The sequence below is a fragment of the Rhamphochromis longiceps genome, linkage group LG15, assembly GCF_057381845.1.
Source record: "Rhamphochromis longiceps isolate RC_006_pf linkage group LG15, R_longiceps_female_GT1.1, whole genome shotgun sequence".
NCBI classification, from domain to species: Eukaryota; Metazoa; Chordata; class Actinopteri; order Cichliformes; family Cichlidae; genus Rhamphochromis; species Rhamphochromis longiceps.
Genome location: NC_140571.1, coordinates 28,397,406 through 28,419,148, shown reverse-complemented (window position 1 = coordinate 28,419,148; position 21,743 = coordinate 28,397,406). Strand labels below are relative to the sequence as shown.

The window sequence follows — 21,743 nt, the reverse complement described above, 5'->3', positions numbered from 1 at the left end:
CTTCCCAAGGTGCTCAACCATGTCATCAATGCGGGGAGTTGGATATGAATCAAATTGGGATATTGCATTCAGGTACCTGAAGTCTATGCAGAAACGGATACTGCCATCCTTCTTTGGCACCAGGACCACCGGGTGGCACCACTCGCTCTTCGAGGCTTCAATGATTCCTAGTGACAACATCAGGTCGATCTCCTCTTTCAACGGGATCAGTAGACGCTCAGGTATCCTGTAACTCATTCTCCTCACAGAAGCTCCATCTTTCAACACAATGTCACGTTCCACAATGTCCGTTCTACCAGGATTTTCACTGAACACATCTAATTTACACAGGTTTCTCACTTGAGCCCGTCTTTCCTCAGAAAGATGGTTGAGATCCAGGTCCTGAGGAGTGGGTTTTGGCAGATACTGATCATCCACTTCCTCCTCCTCTGAAACCTCCTGAATCAGAAAGACATCTGCTTTTGGTCTCTCCACCCATTCCTTAAGCAGGTCGTGGTGGTCGTGGTCGTTAGTGACCTTTCCCATTTTGATGTTTTAGGCCTTTTGCAAACCCTTTGTGTTCTTTTAAAATAATAAATTTTAACATATCTGACTGATATTGACCCTCTTGTCCCGTTTATTCTGGGCTCGTTCCTGTGAGAGCTTTGGGCCTGAAAGTTTGCACAAGTAGTATAGAGGCCCTTAGCGGTTACTCGGTGGCTTTCACTCGCTACACATAAATTAACAGAAAACTCTAAACTAGCTAACTAAGAGGCCTAGTTAGCTGGCTAGCAGAGACAAGACAGACTGACCTAACATAAATTACAACATAAATTAACAAAAAACTATCTAACTATCTAAGGAAGACTTTTTTTTGTTATCAGACAGCAGACAACAAAGTGCACGTGCAAATGTGCAAACAAGAGCAGCAAGTGACAGTATGACAAAAAAACACAACGTAACATAATAACAAGGTTTTGTGATGATGAGTTGAGGTAGTGGAGGAACAGTAAACATTCCTTAGTGTAGCAGCAAAAATTAGGAAGTGCAGAAGTTAGTGCAGAAAGTCCAGTAATAATATTGTGCAAAAGAGCATTTACAGGTTGGTGTGTACGATGGTTTGGTGGTGTAGGTCAGTGTGTTTGCGCTTGTGTTGATTAGTCAGTCCAGTCTCAATGTTTTGAGGTAGTTGAGTTAAGCTGAGTGATAATGTGTGTGTGTGTGTGTGTGTGTGTGTGTGTGTGTGTGTGTGTGTGTGTGTGTGTGTGTGTGTGTGTGTGTGTGTTTATCAGTCAGTCCCTTTTTGCTGAGGAGACAGATGGCTTGTGGAAAAAAGCTGTTGCACAGTCTGGATGTGTGTGCCCGAATGCTTCGGTACCTTTTTCCAGATGGCAGGAGTGTGAAGAGTGTGTGAGAGGGGTGTGTCCGATCAGCCACAATGCTGGTGGCTTTGCGAATGCATCGTGTGGTGTAGATGTCCTCAATAGAGGGGAGAGAGACCCCGATGATCTTCTCTGCTGTTCCCACTATCCGCTGTAGGGTCTTGCGGTCCGATATGGCACAGTTCCCAAACCAGACAGTGATGCAGCCGCTCAGGATGCTTTCGATAGTTCCTCTATAGAAGGTGGTCAGGATCGGTGGTGGAAGCTGGGCCTTTCTCAGTCTCCTCAGAAAGAAGAGACGCTGTTGGGCTTTCTTGTGCAGGGAGCTGGTGTTGAGGGACCAGCCGAGGTCCTTCTCCAGGTGGACGCCCAGGAATTTGGTGCTGTCGACGATCTCCACAGAGGAGCCGTTGATGTACAGCAGTGAGTGGTCGCCTCGTGTCCTCCTAAAGTCAACAACCATCTCTTTTGTCTTGTCAACATTCAGAGACAGGTTGCTGTCTTTACACCAGTCCGTTAGTCTCTGCACTTCCTCTCTGTACGCTGACTCGTCGTTCTTGCTAATGAGACCCACCACGGTCGTGTCATCAGCGAACTTAATGATGTGATTTGAACTGTGTGTTGCTACACAGTCATGAGTCAGCAGTGTGAACAGCCTTGTGGGGCCCCAGTGCTCAGTGTGGTGGTGCTGGAGGTGCAGTTCCCGATCCGTACTGACTGAGGCCTTCCGGTCAGAAAGTCCAGGATCCAGTTGCAGAGGGAGGTGTTCAGGCCCAACAGGCTCAGCTTTCCGATCAGTTGTTGGGGGATGATCGTGTTGAATGCTGAGCTGAAATCTATGTACAGCATTCGAACGTGTGAGTCCTTCTTGTCCAAGTGTGTCAGGGCAAGATGGAGTGCAGTCGAGATGGCGTCGTCCGTTGAGCGGTTATGGCAGTATGCAAATTGCAGTGGGTCCAGTGAGGGGGGCAGCAGGGTCTTGATGTGTCTCATGACGAGCCGTTCGAACCACTTTATGATGGTGGGTGTAAGTGCAACAGGACAGTAGTCGTTGAGACAGGACACAGAAGACTTCTTGGGCACGGGGACGATGGTGGTGGCCTTGAGGCATGTGGGAACGACGGCACTGCTCAGAGAGATGTTGAAGATGTCGGTGAGAACATCTGCCAGCTGGTCAGCACATTCTCTGAGCACTCTGCCTGGGATGTTGTCTGGTCCAGCAGCTTGGATTGACTCTGCGTAGAGTTTTCCTCACCTCAGCTGTAGTGAGACACAGGACCTGGTCGTTCAGAGGAGGGGTGGTCTTCCTCGCCGCCACGTCGTTCTGCCTGTCGAACCGAGCATAGAAGTTGTTCAGCGCATCTGGGAGGGAGCCGTCACTGTCACAGGCAGGTGATGTCGTCCTGTAGTTAGTGATGGCTTGTAAGCCCTGCCACATGCGCCGTGTGTCGCCGCTGTCCTTGAAGTGGTTGTGGATTCTCTGGGCGTGTGCGCGCTTCGCCTCTCTGATGGCCCGAGAAAGTTCGGCCCTAGCTCTTCTAAGCGCCACCTTATCTCCCTCTTTGAAGGCAGAGTCTCGGGTCCTTAAAAGTGCACACACTTCCGCAGTAATCCACGGTTTCTGGTTGGGTCATGAGATGATGGTCTTGGAGACAGTGACGTCATCGGTGCACTTGTTGATGTAGCTGGACACTGATGATGTGTACTCCTCCAAGTCAGTGAAGTCGCCGTAAGTTGCAGCCTCCCTAAACATGTTCCAGTCAGTGCTCTCGAAACAGTCCTGAAGACCAGAGATGGCTCCTGCTGGCCAGGTTTTCACCTGCTTCAGAACCGGTTTTGATCGCCTGACGAGTGGTCTGTATGCTGGAATTAGCATAACAGAGATGTGGTCTGAGTAGCCGAGGTGGGGGTGGGGCTCTGCCCGATATGCGCCGGGGATGTTTGTGTAAACAAGATCCAGCGTGTTTTCCCCTCTCGTTGCAAAGTCCACATACTGATGGAATCTAGGAAGCACTGACTTGAGATTTGCATGGTTGAAATCTCCAGCAACAATAAACAGTCCATCCGGGTGTGTATTTTGCAGTTCACTGATCTTTGTATACAGTTCCCATAGCGCTTCCTTAGCATTAGCGCTAGGTGGAATGTACACTCCGATAATGAAAACAGTGGTGAATTCCCGTGGTAAATAAAAAGGTCTGCATCTAACAGTCACAAACTCCACCAGCGATGAGCAATAACTAGAAACTAGCACAGAGTTCTTGCACCATTTCTCGTTGATGTAAACACACAAGCCGCCACCGCGAGTCTTACCGCACAGAGCTGCATTTCTGTCGGCGCGAAACGAGGCAAGCCCGTTTAGCTGAATAGCGGCGTCCGGTACTCTGTCGCTGAGCCATGTTTCCGTGAAAACAAAGACACAGCAGTCTCTAACCTCACGCTGTGTAGCCTGCTGGAGTCGGATGTAATCCAGTTTACTATCCAGGGAGCAGACGTTGGATAAGATGATGGACGGTAGAGCCGGCCGGCTAGGGTTTGTTTTTAGCCTAGCACAGACTCCCACCCGCTTGCCGCGCTTCCGCTTCCTCGCGCAACGCTTCCGATGTCCCCACCTCCGGCCGCCGACATCAGGCAACGCCGAGGCTTCGAGGCCTGGTTCGCGGAGCAAGCCGAGTTCACGCAGCGTTTCCCGCAGCCCATCCTGGATGTCGTCAACCGGGTTATTTAGGTTGAAAAGTGTCTGGCTGTTGTATGCACGGACACCGACACCAGTTGCGACGATATCCATACATAGTGCAAAATAAACACGCTACACACAAAAACGTAAACGATAAACAATGCAGCACCACTTTGGCTCCGGAGTGGCCGCTGCGTGCTACTGCCGCGCCGCCAGATAATCACTTGGAAGAAGCACCAGCACCTTCTCACCAGGACTGAAGGATCTTTGCCGAGCTGACTGGTCGTACCAGGCCTTCTGGTGCTGCTGTGCTTCCGCTTTGTGGGCTTGGGCCAGCTCCATCATCTTCTCCAACCGTTCCTGCATCTGGACAACATAAGAGACAACACTGACAGCCTGTGATCTTTCTTGGTCACCCTCCCAAGTCTCCCTTAGAAGAGACAAGGGGCCTCGTACCTCATGGCCATACAATAGTTCAAAAGGTGAAAAACCTGTAGAAGCCTGGGGTACTTCTCTATATGCAAAGAGGAGGTAGGGCAGCCACTGATCCCAGTCTGTACCAGTTTCATTGACAAATTTGCGGAACATTTGTTTCAGGGTCTGATTGAAGCGCTCTTTTAGGCCATCTGTCCGAGGGTGGTATGGCGTTGTCCTCAGGCTCTTAATCCCAAGGAGCTGGTACACCTGCTTCAACAAAGTGGACATGAAGTTAGTGCCACGGTCAGTAAGAATCTCACGAGGAAAACCAACCCTTGAGAAGAACTGTATGAGACAGAGGGCGACTGCTTTGGCTTTTATTGATCTCAAAGGAAAGACCTCTGGATACTTTGTAGCGTAATCTGTCACTACCAGCATGTAACGGTTGCCTGCCTTGCTTCTTTCTAGAGGACCAACAATGTCCATTCCTAGCCGTTCAAATGGAGTGCTGATAATTGGTAGAGACTGGAGAGGAGCTCTGGAGGGGATTTTAAGAGAAGACTTCTGGCACTGAGGGCAGCTTTTACAGAACCGTGTAACATCCGAGCGCACTCCAGGCCAATGAAAATATTTTCTAATGCGGGCCATGGTTTTATGCTTTCCCAAGTGGCCAGCCCATGGAATGGAGTGTCCCAAGGAGAGCACCACCTTCTGGACTGCTCTAGGAACCACCAACTGCAATGCTGAACCCTGCTGATGATACAGAATGCCATCTTTCAGCAGAAACTCCCCCCTGCTGTTCAAATCTTGCTTAGTTCCTTGGTTCCTCTCTGCAGCTTTCTGGAACAGAGATGTTAGAGATGGATCGTCATGTTGCATTTCAATAATATTAACAGGGATTTTAAAACCCAAAGGTAACTCAGGCTCTGTGCTAGGAGCTGCTCGAACAGCAGTATGTAGAAACTTCTCTTGCCTTCTCTGTCCACGTGACTTACAAGACTTCCCGGGTGCAGTCTCTATGTCTGCATCATAGAAGGACAAGGCACGGAGTGGGTGTAGGGACTCCTCTTTCTTCTTAGCTTGAGCTCTTGTTACTGCAACATTGCATGTATGACTAGGATTCAGCAAGTCAAACAACACAGGCAGATCTCGACCCAGCACTACTGGAAATGGCAGATTCTCTGCAACACCAATATTTAGAATATACGTTTGTCCTTGTACCTTGATGTACAGATCTGCTGTTGGATATGACCTCTCATCTCCATGAATGCAGCGAACAGGGATTGTCTCCACATTAACTTTATTTGCGGGAACAAAGTCTCGGTGCACAAGAGTCTGAGTACTTCCTGAGTCAACAAGGGCCTTTAATGGTTTCCCATCAACCTCAACTAAGGTCATTTTGAAACCATTCTCAAACTCCACTTTAGGCTCCACACTTTGTCGGGGCACAAAACACATCTGAGTTGTTTTTGTAGAATTCTTTGGGCACATAGGTTTTGTGTGGCCCTCCATCCCACACAAATAACAAATCACAGTCTTGGGTGGAGGTCTTGACGGCATATTGACAGACTGGCTCTTTGGAGGTTTACTCACCCCTGCTTTCTGGTAGTGAGGGACAGATTTTGAACCATCTCTCATTTTCCATGCTGTGTGGCTCCATGGCTGTCCTTTTCTCCGTGCTGCCACAAACACATCAGCCAGCTCTGCAGCTGCCACTGCAGAGTTTGGATTGCGTTCTTTAATCCATATCTGTAACTCAGGAGACAGCATTCTCAAGTATTGTTCTAAAATTAATATTTCACTAACCTCATGCACCATTTTTCCTTTTGGCTTTACCCACTTCTCATATAACTCTTGCATATAGTTGCATATAGTTCTTTTAGATTCTCATCAGGTTTTATCTCCAGTGAACAGAATCTCGGTCTATATGTCTCAGGATTAATGTCATATTTTTGAAGAATAGCTGCTTTAACTTTGTCATAGTCTAGAGAGTCATCCATATCCATATGAACATACGCACCTCTTGCTTTGCCAGTGAGTAAAGAAATCAGATGAAAAACCCAGTCCATTTTTTGCCACCGGCAAACTACAGCCATGCGTTCAAATGTTGTTAAAAAATGTTCAATATCATCCTCCTCTGTCAATTTTTCCAACCTGGGTTCATAAAAGCGAGACTGACCTGATTGAGGATGTATTTGCTCATTACTGGAGCCAGCACAGGGAGGATCCTCCTCTTCAACGGACTCTACCTCTGGTTGTTTAGGTTCCTCCATTTGCAGCTCAGGGAGAAGTACGAGCTTTCACTTCTACCTGCAACAGCTGAAACTGATGTTGTAGTGCTCTAAAGCGCTGTTCCTGGCGGGTAAACTCCTCCCTTCTTCTTGCTTCCTGGGCCTCCTGCTGACCCATATGAGAATGAAGGATGGAAATCAGTTCTGACATTGTCAGCTCCTTACCTTGGCTCTCAGTACTATCCACCCCTCCAGAGGCTCCATTTTCCTCTCCTCCTTCTACTTGCTCTACCACTCCAACTGGCTGGTTTTGACAATCTCCTTTTGCTCCTCTGCCACTCCTTCCCATTCTGTGCATGGCTTGATAAGTGAAGAGGGGGAAAAAGAGAAAAAAAAAATCCTGTGCCTTCAACTGCTGATCCCACTCCTGACACCACTTGTGATGGACCAAGCAGTGAAGGAAACTTAGGCACAGGTTAAAGTCCAAAAAAATGATTTTTTATTTAACCCAAAAAACATAATTGGTTAACTCATGCAAAAGACTCAAAATCTTGGGCCCATAAAAGAGGTCAAAATAACAAAACTCTACTCAAAGTTGACAACTCAACTGATAACTCAAACAAACTGACCTAACTTAACGAGACAAAGGGGAAACTTAAATAGTGGCTGATCAGTCCACAAAAACAGGAGAAGGGGTAAAACACACAAAACCTAACTAAACCAAACATAATGAACTCCAATTCCCCCCCATGGTCCTGAGTTATAGCGTGAACCAATTTGTAGTCTTCCTTTAAAGCTCGCTCTGCCCCTTTTCCACCTCTTGGCTCCTTAATCAAGGGACTGGAACAGCTGCAACTAAGGTAACTCAGAAAACAAAAAATTAATCATACATAACAGTGTAAACTAAAATGTGTGCACTTATTTTAGAATGCAGTGTTATGTGGATATGTGAATTAAATCTAAACCAAAACCAGTTATTTATTGTCCTGTAAATTAATTCCTATATTTAAAGAAAGAAATGTGAATGCAATGTTACTTATAAGCCTCTACACTAACATGGTGGGTATTACCACTGTGTGGCTGTAAGTGCAGCCATCACACAGACATGAAAGTTGAACTCCAGTGGAACGAGGCAGCACATGAGAGCTTCAGTAACCTGAAAAAACTCCTTCTGGAAAGTCCCGCACTTGCCGTCTATGACCCTGACTTACCTGCTTTTATCACCACAGATGCATCAGACTACGGGCTAGGCGCTGTGTTGACACAGTTACATCCAGATCAAGTGGAGCGGGTTGTGGCGTTCGCCTCCCGAACACTGTCTCCTGCTGAAAGAAAGTACTCCACCACAGAAAAGGAGGCGTTAGCCTGTGTCTGGGCGGTGGAAAGATGGCGTACATATGTATGGGGCCGCAGATTCACGTTTCGTACTGACCACCAAGCTCTTACTACCCTTCTCAGCACCAAAGGTATGAACAGAGCGGGCATGAGAATCGCACGATGGTCTGCAAGGTTGATGTGTTTTCAGTACGATGTGCAGTACCGTCCTGGTGTTCAGAATGTCATCGCAGACTGCCTCTCACAGGTTCCCCTGACGTACTCCAGCACTGACATTGATGCTGAAAAAGACCTTCTCTTGGCGATAGCTGAAGTTTCTCCTCTCTTGACAGCGACACCGTTGACGGATTTTAAAGCTGAATATGAGGACTGCCCTGACCTTTCTCTGCTGCGACAGGTTATCCGCTCAGGCTGGCCTAAGGTGAAAAGGTCTCTCCCACCTGAGATGCAGCCGTATTTCCTGGTGCGACATGAACTTGCTGTGGAATCACCGTTGGTTTTCTGGGGGACACGTCTGGTGGTCCCAAGGTCCCTGCGAGAAAAGGTGATATGCCTCGCACACGAAGGTCACCAGGGCATAGTTCGCACAAAGCAGCGACTCAGAGAGCTTTACTGGTGGCCATGCATGGATACTCAAGTCCATGCGATTCTGTCATCGTGCTCAGTCTGTCAATTGTGTGACAAAATGGCCAAAACTGCTCCTGCTCCCCTACAGCCGGTTCAGTTTCCAGATGGTCCCTTTCAGCATGTGGCCGTTGACATTGTTGGACCTTTTGACCGCGGGTCGCAGGACTGCAGGTTTGCTATCACACTGGTCGATTACTTCAGCAAATGGCCAGAAGTAGCCTTTACTTCATCAGCTACTACAGACACTGTTATCAGGTTCTTGTCTTCAGTTTTTGCATGGGAGGGAAACCCTTGTGAGCTTACGACAGATAATGGACCACAATTCACTTCATCTGCCTTTGCTGATTTCCTGAAGGAAAGGGGCATCAAGCACATTAGAACAAGTGTGTATCACCCTCAAGCGAACGGGTGTGTTAAAAGATTCAACAGAGTACTGAAGGACTGTGTTCAGGCTGCACAGGTGTCCCAGAAGCCGTGGAAGCCCGCCGTAACAGAGATGCTACAGAATTACCATGCTACAGCTCATGCAACAACTGGAGCAGCACCGTTTCAGCTTCTCAGAGGGAGACCAATGAGAACAAAGCTAAATGTTTCCCAAAGACACAGGACAGTATGACCAATGCAGGGCCAGAGTCTTTCACTAGCAACGTAGGAGTAAACGTTACACTGATGCTAAGAGGGGGACAAAACCTCCCCAGCCTGTGGTCGGTGACAGGGTGCGGATACGTAAGCCTTTCCGAATGGCGAAGGGAGAGAGACAGTTTACTGATCCACTGTCAGTGCAGCAACAGACTGGACTGAGCACCTTCATCTTGAGTGATGGAAAGCGATGGAATGCAGCCCGTCTCTCACTCTGCCGAGCAGAGAATGCTGAGCCGTTGCAGGCTGGTGAAGAGGTTGAAAACAACACAAGAGAAACTCCTAAAAGACCTTCTGTTCCTAACAGACCGAGACAGTTACCAGCTTGGACCAAGGATTATATAATGAAATGAGTTTAAAAAAAAAGAAAAGTGGGAAAATAACACGCTTGAGCTGTTGGATGGTAATGTTAAGTTCCATACTGCTAGTTCTGAGGTCCAAGTATAATAGATGATTGATTTACTGTGATTTATTTGTGAAGTTTTGTGACTTAAGGTTGTTAAGTTACTACAGTAATCTTAACTGTACAAGTATTCATTATAAAGGACGATTTAGGCACCATAACAAGATGGGTATGTTAAGATCATAGATATAGCTCAAACACCCAGTAGTGTTATGAATGAAATAGCTTCAGCAAGCAGTATTGAAATGCTGTCTGGTTGCAAAGTTTACTACTGATAATGTTATGTGCAAATAGTAATGTTACCATGCTAAGTAAGTAATACTGAGGTAGTAGAATTCTGTGAGAATGAGGAGAGATGTTATGTTTACATACACTGCGAAGATGGTGAAGGGTTGCTTTACAAGGGGGACTGAATATGAACATATACTCAGTTACCAGTAGGGGACTAATGTGATAGAAGGATAGAAGAAGAGAAGTGTATTGTGATATGTTTTGGATGGCTAACTACTGCTGAATACATGTTCCATTATAAACCAAGCCATCTCCGTTCTGTCGAAACACCACAACCAGTCTGTGTTTTTTTACACCACAAACTTGTGCCTTGAACGCCCCATCTGAGTGGCGGAAAAAATGCTGTTTTTATCTGTCTTTGAACGCCGCTTTTTATGTCACTCGGCAGAAAACGGCAACGATGGATAAAAACTGCGTTTTTTACGGCGTTCTGTGTCAGCTATGATGGCGTTTAAAATGCAGTTTTCTTGAAATTATGCAGGGCAATCCCCATGGTTCCCTCATCCAATTACTTTCAACTCCTTTCACCCAATCAAAGAAGAGGAAGTGCAGACCACACTAATTCATCACAGATTCACCTTGCTGCTAAGTGATTACCTATTCGGTACCAATGTATGTAACCCACTCTGCATTTTGATATGTTTAAAGCATGAGCAAACAAGGTAAAAAACAGAATGCTTTTTCTGAAACAAGTAGAGACCTTAACTGCGGCAGTTCCACTCATTTCTGAGCTTCTTTCTTATTTTCCTCTTTACGTCTCTTAACCTTTAACTTACGTCTTACCAAACAGATTCTGAGATCATACACTACAGTTTCGTGCTAGTTCTGGTCATTTTTCTCCCCTTTGTCTCCCACTTTTTTCACCTGTATTTGGAGACCCGGCGACTGGCTCCCTTGTTTACGTGAGGGATCAGCTGGTAGCGCTGCGCCCTGCAGCTGCACTATTCTATTGTGGTTTTTTTAACGTTTACTCTTAAACTTGAACTTTCTGCCATGACCTAAAATTTTCTCACATGTGGGACTAAAAAGGTTTATGTTGTCTTATTATTTACTCTGTCCTGTTTTGGTTTATGTGTAATGTAGGTGAATGAGCTGAATACCTAATTTAAAATATTGCATACATAAATGGGGGATGTGATTGATTATTTTTTATATATACAGTATATATATATACACACACGTTCACACGTACACATACACACACGGGTGGTGGGGGCGGCATCACGGGCTTCTCCAAAAAAAGGTTGCTCGTACTTGTGCTGCCCCGACATCAACCAGCGCATTTTGGAGATGGCATAGGCACCGGTCGGTTTTCTGCCGCCCATTTGCAGGGAGTAAGCAAGTCTGGAAGCAAAAACTCTGGTGCGGGAGGAGTTCGGAGAGGCCATGTAAAAAGACTTTCGGACTGCCTCGAAGAGATTCTGTCAAACCGTGAGGCGTCTCAGGAGGGGAAAGCGGTGCTCTACCTGCACTCTGTATAGTGCTGGTGGAACGCTGCTGACTTCGACTGAGAAAATTGTCAGGCGGTGGAAGGAATACTTCGAGGACCTCCTTAATCCCACTGACACGTCTTCCGAGGACGAACCAGAGTCTGGGGATGAGGGGGATGACCATCCAATTTCCGGGGGCGAGGTCACTGAGCCACTTAAACAACTCCTTGGTGGCAGAACCCCTGGTGTGAGTGAGGTCCGCCCCGAGTTGCTGAAGGCTCTGGGTGTGTAGGGCTGTCCTGGCTGACATGCCTCTACAATGTTGTGTGAAGATCAGGGGCAGTATCCCTGGACTGGCACACCGGGATGGTGGTCCCCATTTTTAAGAAGGGGGACCAGAGGTTGTGTTCGAACTACAGGGGGATCACACTTCTCAGCCTCCCTGGGAAAGTCTATGCCAGGGTGCTGGAAAGCAGAGTTCGTCCGCTAATTGAACCTCAGATACAGGAGGAACAATGCAGTTTTCGTCGTGTTTGCAGAACACTGGACCAGCTGTTTATCCTCTCAAGGATACTTGAGGGTGCATGGGAGTTTGCCCAACCAGTCTATATGTGTTTTGTGGACTTGGAGAAGGCATTCGACCGTGTCCCTCGGGGTGTCCTGTGGGAGGTGCTCCGGGAGTATGAGGGGTCTGGACCCATTGCTACGGGCCATTTGATCCCTATACAATCGTTGCAAGAGCTTGGTTCGCATTGCCGGCAATAAGTCGGACTCGTTCCCGGTGGGTGATGGGCTCCGCCAGGGCTGCCCTTTGTCACCGATTCTATTCATAATTTTTATGGACAGGATTTCTGGGCGCAGCCAAGTGGCAGAGGGTCTTTCACTTATGTGGCCTCAGAATCTCATCTCTGCTTTTCGCGGAAGATGTGGTTCTGTTGGCTTCAACAGGGTGAAGGCCTCCAGCTTGCACTGGAAAGGCTTGCAGCCGAGTGTGAAACAGCGGGAATGAGGATCAGCACCTCCAAATCTGAGGCCATGGTTCTCAGCCCGAAAAGGGTGGAGTGCCCACTCCAGGCCGGGGATGAGTTCCTGCCTCAAGTGGAGGAGTTCAAGTATTTCGGGGTCTTGTTCGTGAGTGATGGGAGAAGGGAGCCGGAGATCGACAGATGGATTGGTGCTGCAGCCACAGTAATGCGGACGCTGCACCGGTCCGTCGTGGTAAAGAGAGAGCTGAGTGTAAAAGCGAAGCTCTCAATTTACCGGTCGATCTACGTCCCTACCCTCACCTATGGCCACGAGCTGTGGGTAGTGACCGAAAGAACGAGATCGCGGATACAAGCGGCGGAAATGAGCTTCCTCCGAAGGGTGGCTTCTCACCTTATCTCCCTTAGAGATAAGGTGAGAAGTTCAGCCATTCGGGGGCTCAGAGTAGAGCCCTCTACATTGAAAGGAACCAGCTGAGGTGGTTTGGGAATCTGACAAGGATGCCTCCTGGGTGAGGTGTTCCTGGCATGTCCCACCGGGAGGAGGCCCCGGGGCAGATCCAGGACACGCTGGAGAGATTATATCTCTCGGCTGGCCTGGGAACGCCTTGGTATTCCCCTGGATAAGCTAGAGGAGGTGGCTGGGGAGAGGGAGTTCTGGGCTTCTCTGCATAGGCTGCTGCCCCCGCGACCCGGCCCCAGATAAAGCGGAAGAAGATGAATGGATGGATTTAAAGTCTCACACACAACCTGTTGACAGAGGCCCTGTCGACAGAAAAGAAGAGGAGAAATGAGCAAAAGATACAGGTAAGAAGATGTGTCATTGAACAATTGCAGGCCTGAAACAATCAGAATCATATTAAGAATACTTTATTAATCCCTAAGGAAATTATGTGGGTTACATTTGGTCCAAGAAGAAATTCTAAAAACAGCAACAGACTAAACTCCAAACAATACATCATCCATCCATCCATCCATTCGCTTCCGCTTATCCTTTTCAGGGTCGCGGGGGGCGCTGGAGCCTATCCCAGCTGTCATAGGGCAAAGGGTGGGGTACACCCTGGACAGGTCGCCAGTCTGTTGCAGGGCTAACACACAGGGACAGACAACCATTCACACTCACATTCACACCTAGTGGCAATTTGGATTATCCAATTAACCTATCCCCACAAGCTGCATGTCTTTGGACGGTGGGAGGAAGCCTGCTTTAAACATATCAAAATGCATAGTGGGATTATAATACAAGTGAATACTGTGACAAACATTGGTACTGAATAGGCAATCACTTAGCAGCAAGTTGAATCTGTAATGAATTAGTATGGTCTGCACTTCCTTTTCTTTGATTGGGTGAAATCTGTTGAAAGTAATTGGATGAGGGTACCATGAGGACTGCCCTGCATAATTTCAAGAAAAAAGGCGTTTTAAACGCTGACACAGAACGCTGTAAAAAACCCCAAACAAAAACAAAACAACGCTGTTTTTAATCCGTCTTTGAACGCCGTTTTCTGCCGAGTGATGTAAAAAGCGGCGTTCAAAGAATGCCACTCAGATGGGGCGTTCAAGGAACCAGTCTGTGGCGTGAAAAACAGCATTCTGTTGGGACAAACACCGTTTTTTATGACCTTTTGAATAATTAAACGCAGTTTTTACGCCATTTCTTAACCAAAGAGGTTAGAAAAGTGGCGAATTTTTGCCCTGATATCTTGCCATAGATTACCTTAAAATAACAGGGCTATGTGCAGTGATGCTAATGTTAGCCATGTTAGTACGTTACCTTCAACAGGTGGTCAGACTGAGTAAAGAGGCGCACAGTCAGAGCTTCAGCTCTCCATTTTGCTGCAGGGTCCCTTCATTCTTCAAATATCCGTGTCGATCAGAGTGTAAATCCCGAGGCTGAACGGCCTTTGTACAAGCACACACGCTTGTTAGCAGGGCAAAGCTATGAGATAGAAATATCCAGGCAGACAGCTGAGAGCTCCTTACATCCCAAGGTGTGGCTAATTTGCATTGCAGCAGGATTTTTAAAATGTATAACGTATTTTCCACACTATAAGGCACACTTAAATACCTTTAATGTTCTCAAAAATCGAGAGTGTGCCCTATGTATGAATTCTGGCTGTGCTTACTGACGTCAAACCGATTTTGGCGTGCAGAAATCTGTTAAAAAAATGTTTTAGTACACTGCTTGATGGATTGTCAGAGCATTACGGCTGTCGTAGTGAGGAGCTTCGCGGAGTAATCTGGGTCCAAAACTCCGTCCCTTCAGGTCCCAAAGTCAAACGAACACTAAGAGTTAAAAACCGTCTAAATTCTTTCATCTTTATCATCAGCGTTGCTGCTTTATCGGGTGTAACAATTAAGTTTTACATCCATGCATCCATGAAAACAGAATTTATTAAATTTAACGGAGTTAGAAGTTAACAGGAAGTTAGCTCGCTAGTTTACACCTAAACATTTCATACCATGTTCTGACTGAGAGATTTTTGAAACTAATTAAAACGTACAGCTCTGCTACCACTTCATAAATGAAGACAGAAACCTAAACAGCAGTGGCGTTTGCAGGGTTACTGAAGTTGGACTACCTGGTATATAATGTTGTGCTACGTGATTGCTAGCAACACAGCTATGTTAGCATAACATTAGCACAGTGAAGCTGGAGGATGAACGCCAACTTTTTTTCCACTCGATAAAAGTTAATGTGGCGGATTCTGGTGGTTAGGGACAAATGCAATCGCATAGCAGGATGCTATATACGGACCAAACTTCAGTCAGGAGAACAACTGAGATTATTCATCCACAATACAAGGTTAGTTATTAATATACTGCAAGAGTATATAATATACTGCTAATCCAAATGTAATCCAAAGACAAATCGTTTCCTTCCTTGTTACTAAAACCGAAAGTACGACCTCACTAACTCAAAAGGTACAGCGGCATTTTGTCCTGAAACAACAGCTGTGATCTGTACATTACCACTGTTATTTTTCAGAATGATCAATAAATCTTCTAAATGTGGCTTCGATAGAACAAATTTGCTTATATAAACTTTAATTTCTATCACATTTCCTGCAATTTATCACCTAAAACGTGTTGTGCCATTTATTTACAACCCCACACCAATGATGTCGAAGTCTCAAAAATGTATTAAAACATTGGGTTAATTAATGTAATCCCTGGTTCTTTAATAACAGAGTGAGGTGTTTCACTATGGGAATCGCCTCGGCGTGACCAACTACGGAAGCTCCAATGACACCACGTCTGTCTATGACAGACCTGTCGAGCCGTGCTCAGGGCTCTGTCCCCTCATGCTAACACGGCCGACCAGCTCCTCCTAACTCATTCCAAGCAGATTTCTTTCCGTGCCTAAGCAAGGAGGGAAGTGTTGGTGAAACACCTCACTCTGTTATCAAAGAACCAGGGATTACGTTAAGTAACCCAACGTTCTTTTTCTAACTTCTCGGTGTTTCACTATGGGAGATATGGCCCACTCCTGGATTGCGCCAGCTCCCGAAGCTACTCTCCAATGCTACTCCAGGATCTCAGGTCAAACCTGAGGCACCAGAATCCAGCACTGTCTGAGCCAGGGATTACTGTGCAACATCCAGCTCTATAATCTCTACAATCCAATGAGCTAGCCTCTGGCGTGATACGGGCCTTCCCTTGTGAGGGTGCACTCCACACTGTATATAAATGCCACTTGTTTTGCACATATTCAACTCTGTATATTTTATATATTTTATTATTATTATTATTATTATTATTATTATTTTTTTTTTTTACTATTTAATTTGTAAAAATGTGTATACACACACACACACACACACACACACACACACACACACACACACACACACACGTAGGAAAATATTTAGTATACACATCCAGAAATGCATACACTATTATATATTGTACATATATTTATTAGTTTCAGGTTGGCCATTCTTGTATTTTGCTCGTTTGTGTTGTTGTGTTTGCACATCTCTGTTGCTTGTGGGGCTCGCACACAAGAATTTCACTCGCATGTGCTGTGCCAGTGTGCCTGCACATGTGATGTGACAATAAAAGTGATTTGATTTGATTTGATTTGATTTGAGGGGAGGCCCAGGAAACAAACAGCTGATCCGACTTCCTGAATCCAGCTGGTCTGTCAACATAAGTCCCCAAGGCCCGGACAGGGCACAAAGTGTTCAGCCTCTGCTCCCTCCCTGAAGAGAATGGAGGGGGGTGAAAAGCTAGGAGCTCTACTGTAGAGAACCTGTATAACGTTTCCAACACTTTAGGGACAAAGGCTGGGTTAGGCCTCAGGAGTGCTTTAGTGAGTCCCGGGGCCAGCTGTAGACAAGAGGGGTGAATAGACAGAGCCTGTAATTCACTAACTCGCTTGGCTATGGTTAGAGCCAACAGCAGAGTGGTTTTAAGAGAGAGAAACTTCAACCCCACTGCCCCAATAGGGTCAAAGGGGTGGTGGGAGAGGGCGTCTAAAACGACTGACAGATCCCATAAAGGGACCAGTGGTCTAGAAACTGGGAGCCTTCGACGCGCCCCTCTCGTGAAGCGACATACAAGAGGGTGCTGCCCGGCAGGTTTATCACCAAACCCCACGTGGCAGGCTGAAATAGCTGCTAAATAGACCTCTATGATGGAAAAAGCTTTCCTTTTGTCCAGCAAGTCTTGAAGAAAACACAACAGCTCCACCACTGAACACTGAAAAGGGATAATCTGCTTTTCATGGCACCACTCTTCAAAAACACGCCATTTACTGCTGTAAATAGAACGAGTGGAGGAGGCTCTGGCATTCTGAATGGTTTCAATAACTTTCGGGGGCATGCCTGCTGCCTTCAAATTCCACCTTTCACGGGCCAGGCCCAGAGAGCAACCTGGTCTGGATGGGGATGGTATATCTCCCCCCGCGCGGCCATGGCTCGTCCACCAGAAGCTGGATGAGTTCTGCTATCCAGTGTTTGGATGGCCACCGTGGAGCTATTAAAATCAGTGACAGCCCCTGATCCCTCACTCTGATCAGTGTTGGGGAGATCAGGCTGAGGGGAGGGAAAGCATACAGCAGAGTTTTTGGCCATGGATGGGCCAGCGCATCCACGCCCAGTGGTGCATGTGCGTCTGACAGGGAGAAAAACAGAGGGCACTGTGTGTTTTCTCGCGAGGCGAAGAGATCTACGGCAGCCCGGCCGTATCTCTGCCAAATCTGCTCCACCACCTGTGGGTGAAGCCTCCATTCTCCTACCGCGTCTTCAGAGGCCCGCTCACAGCGCGGCTGGAGCGGTGGCACGCATGCGCAGTTCATCCCTGGGTCTTGTCAACCATTTCCCATGGTTACAGACTACAGTTTGCGGCAAAACCACCGAGATTCAGCTGAGTGTTAGCTTCTGTGGCCAGTGGTGATTCAGCGAATGTGCTGGAGGAGGAAATATCCTCCCTGTTACACAAACAGGCGATCAGAGTGGTTCCGAGCGAAGAAGCTCAGCAGGGTTTTTACTCCCGCTATTTCCTCATGCCCCAAGGTCTTTGGTTCTCTACCTTGGCCTGGAGGGCACCCTGCTGGCCTCCTGCTCCTCTCTGCATTCTGACCCCACTCTGTCTCCCTCTCACAGTTGCTGCTGCAAAAGCCAGCTCTTGGCACCTGCTAGGGCTGAGAGTTAGGTTTTCTGGGTAAGCAGAGGTTGAATGCTTCTCCCTCCTGCTTTCTGCGGGTGCTTGTTTCTCTCATTCTCTCCAGGGCTGGGCCAAAGAGACCCTTGGTTGGGTCATAGGCTGCATCCATGACCTCAGCCTTCTGAGCATCACCTAGGCTTGACAGGTTTAGCCACAAGGCTCTCTCGCCCGAGACTGCAAGGCCCATAACGCGGCCACACCCTTGGACTGCTCCCCTGGAGGAGCGAAGAATGAGATCATTAACCACGCAGATTTCATCCCAGAGGGCTGGGTTCGGGGAACCCGAGTCAAGCTGACGACCCATGTCTTCCAGAATTTCTGCCTGATATGCTGATAGCAGTGTGACTGCATTAAGCGAGCATACTGACTGTGCAGCATATTTGTACATCCTTTGATAAATAGATGCCGTGAGGCGATCTATCTTGTTGGGCAAAGAAATGCTAGAAGAAGCTGAGATTGCCCTGCGGTTAGGGTGAAGGTGATACGCCACTGAAGGTTCCACTGCTGGGGATTCGGTCAGCCCCAGTTCACCCAATCCCCTGGATCTCAAGCTTAGATCAGCCCTTGGTCAGAAGCTTGCTTTTAAAAGGGCTTGACCAATAGCGACTCATTTCTTTCATGCAGGCCGGGACTGCTGGCAGAAGCTGCTTTCGATGGAGGCAAGGCTGGTGGGAGCCTCTTGCCATCATACAGGTCGCGTTCTGCCCCTTCGGCATCCTTGGCGGCTGGCCATGGGATGCCTAGCTTGGCAGCAGCCCGTTTGCAGACCTCGTACAAATTGCTGTCCACCGGGGGTGCAACTTCAGCCCCACTCGGTGGCCTGGACTGCTGGGGAGGAAAGGTAGAGTCATCCTCCTGTTCCTCATCCATGTCCTCCAGGTCGAGGAGGTCGGAGTCGGCATCGCCCTCCGCGTCCTCGCCACCCAGCTCGCCCACGTTTTGATCGAGGAGGTCCTCGAATGATGGGGGCATGAGCGGGGACTCTTCTTCCATCATGTCCGCCCAGATATCGCTCGTAGCAGTAGCAGCTGACAGGCAGGGGTCCTGACTTTTCGTTACTGCTACTCTCAGCCTCCTTTCCAGGACTTTCTCTGGCATCAAAGCACAGTGTGGGCATCCCTGAGGGTCCGCCAGTGAAGCCTGAGCATGCTTGGCACCCATACAGACGATGCACATTGGATGAGGGTCCCTGCCCGAGATGGTGGCACCGCATGATGCGGGGCACGGGCGGGAAGCAGCCTCTTTAGCCTTCGACTCCGACCTTTTGGCGGGAGTAGGAGCCGTAGACATGGTTAGCGGAAAGGGGTGAGACTAGGCTACACCAGGCTCGTCTCGACACGTTAGCCCATAAGGAGCTAGGACTAGCAGTGGGTGTTAAATCCGATCTAGTCGCCGCGGGAGTCAGCTCGTCGTGACACGTTAGCTGCACTCCGCTAGCCAATATCGTTAGCAACTTAATGCTAACCGAACCCTAGGTCGACCAACAAGCTAATGCTAGTGAGACGCTAATGTGGTTCGTGGCCTGCTAACAAGTTAATGGTAGCCGGACACTGAACAAACAACTCGCTGTAACGTGTTAGCCAGAGTCACACAATGTCGGCTACCTCGCTAACTAAAACCAGGAACCGCTGGGACAGCTCGCCTGACGCGGTTGCTGTTCCACAGTGCAACTCTAAGTACACTTCTTTCGAAGGACCTACTCAGCACGATCCAAACTGGAACCGGAAAAACTGCGTTCGGCGACGTACTACTACACGGGACGCCTGAGAACTGTTAAGCAGCTAATCAAGTTAGCCTGGATGTGCTGAGGGAGCTCAAAGTAGTTTCTCACGGGAAGAAAGCGAGAATGAGTTAGGAGGAGCTGGTCGGCCGTGTTAGTATGAGGGGGTGGAGCCCTGAGCACGGCTCGACAGGTCTGTCATAGACAGACGTGGTGTCATTGGAGCTTCCGTAGTTGGTCACGCCGAGGCGATTCTCATAGTAAAACACCGAGCGAAGTTAGAAAAAGAACATATATGATACGCATGGCGTTGACGGCTTTGAGTCTGGGCCCCTGTCACAACCAGTAGCACTGCCTTTTCTTTCACTCCTTTGTTACATCGATGACTCGAACTGTGTTCTCTGTGGTGTTCCTCTCAGGCCCATACATACCTGCAGCTGGCCCCAAACCCCGCCTCTCGCATCATCACTACAACTCCTTCCATTAGTCACATCAGCACTGTCCTTCAGCAATTTCGCTGAAACATCGGATTGAACCAGGAGCCAATGAACATCTCCCAGAGCCATCATGGGGTGGAAGAATGTGGAAACGAGCAGCTGCAGGAAGTCGAGTCTGGACTGATTACAGACAGGGTGACAGGCGTGGATATGGGTCAGGGTCAAGATCCAGAGCTCGGCCTGCGGATTTCACTTTAATCAGACCAAATCTCATGCCTCATGTCAGACTGCACTCCAGAACGGAGGTGAAAACTTTTCTGCCTGCGCTCTCAGACGTTACACTCGACACTGCTGCAGCCGGAGTCACGAGCTGTTCTTCTGCCCTCGGACAGGTCGGGACTTGTTTTAGGCTCGCTGTTCTGTAACTGGCGGTTTTGTGAGTCACAGACATCTGCAGACTTCCACAGCAGTCACTGACTCAAATATCCACCTGAAGGAATGTGTCTGAGTTCACTAATCGGCAGATCTGAAGCCTGCTGCACTAAAACTGTTACTAACATCAGAGGAAACATTTGTGAGGGTCCGAGTCCACCGAGCAGGAAAACACAGGCACGAATACATCAAAATCAAACATGTTTCTAAGCCAGTAATGAACAAGTGCACAGATTTGGTTCCTCTGGTGCTGTGGAGCTCTGCTGCCCCCGAGTGGTCAGTGCAGTTTGGGTGTGTCGGATACGTGCACACATTTACAGTGTGTGTCTGTGCGCGTGTGTTTTACTCTTTTCCTTTTTCTCTCATTTTTTAAGATTTAACTATTTTGATGGGGTTGTCATATTTATTTATGTTTTTATTTTTTGAGCTATTCTACTTCATGAATTATTTTCTTATTAATATGATTTGTTTGTGCTGCTGTTATTGGGATAACTGAATCTTACTGAAACACACAGATTTCAAATTGAAAGCTGAACGAGGTTCTCTTCCGCGGCGTATTTTCAATCGATGACGCAGAAATGCAGATGAGGCTCGTTTTCAGCCTCTATTGCTGCTGCTTGAATGACACGCTGCGTTTATGCAAATCTATTTTGCCTCCTGTATTTACCTGCAGAGCTCTGATGTGTTTTATAATGGCGATGTGTGATGTCTGATAACATTCTCTAGTAAAACAGAGACAGCACTAAGCTTATCACCTTCGGTCCATCCAAATGTAGAGGTACCTGCGCTGACAGGTAGTAACCTCACCCTTCAACTCTCTGTTCTCCTCTGTCCCCTTCTTACTGATTAACGCACGTGTGTCTCTGTCTTTCATTTCTTTCACCTTCCGCTTCTCAGGTGTATTTTACGCGTCAGCGCAGTTTCAGTCGTTTTTCTACTTTTCAAAGGGAGCGCGTGCGCATGCGCAGCGGGAGTCGGCGCAGACCGTAAGGAAGCCGTGCTGCAGAGTTTATTTTTCCTGTAAAGTGCTGGGGTCAGCTGGAGGGCTGTGGCGGCTATAAATGAGGCTGAGGTGAGTCCACACTTTAACTTT

The 21,743-nt window shown here is 47.8% G+C and overlaps 2 protein-coding genes and 1 long non-coding RNA gene across 4 annotated transcripts in view; 1 reads left to right on the top strand and 2 right to left on the bottom strand.

Moving 5' to 3' along the window:
* LOC146652857 (uncharacterized) overlaps positions 1–21,743 on the bottom strand; it is a 134,484-nt gene that overhangs the window by 14,982 nt on the left and 97,759 nt on the right. The window lies entirely within an intron of this gene.
* LOC146652860 (uncharacterized) lies at positions 18,644–19,351 on the bottom strand. Its single transcript, XM_085382610.1, has one exon. The coding sequence runs from the start codon at positions 19,349–19,351 to the stop codon at positions 18,644–18,646; it is 708 nt and encodes a 235-aa protein (XP_085238736.1).
* Positions 21,587–21,743, top strand: part of LOC146652858 (pleckstrin homology domain-containing family G member 3-like) — a 38,203-nt gene continuing 38,046 nt past the window's right edge. For both annotated transcript variants that reach the window (XM_085381217.1, XM_085381216.1), the window contains exon 1: positions 21,587–21,722. The gene's annotated coding sequence lies outside the window, so the exon portion shown is untranslated. The remainder of the gene's footprint in view (positions 21,723–21,743) is intronic.

What these genes read in the sequence shown, in the direction of transcription:
- LOC146652860 (XM_085382610.1), bottom strand. Translation starts at nt 19,351, where the DNA reads ATGTCTACGGCTCCTACTCCCGCCAAAAGGTCGGAGTCGAAGGCTAAA.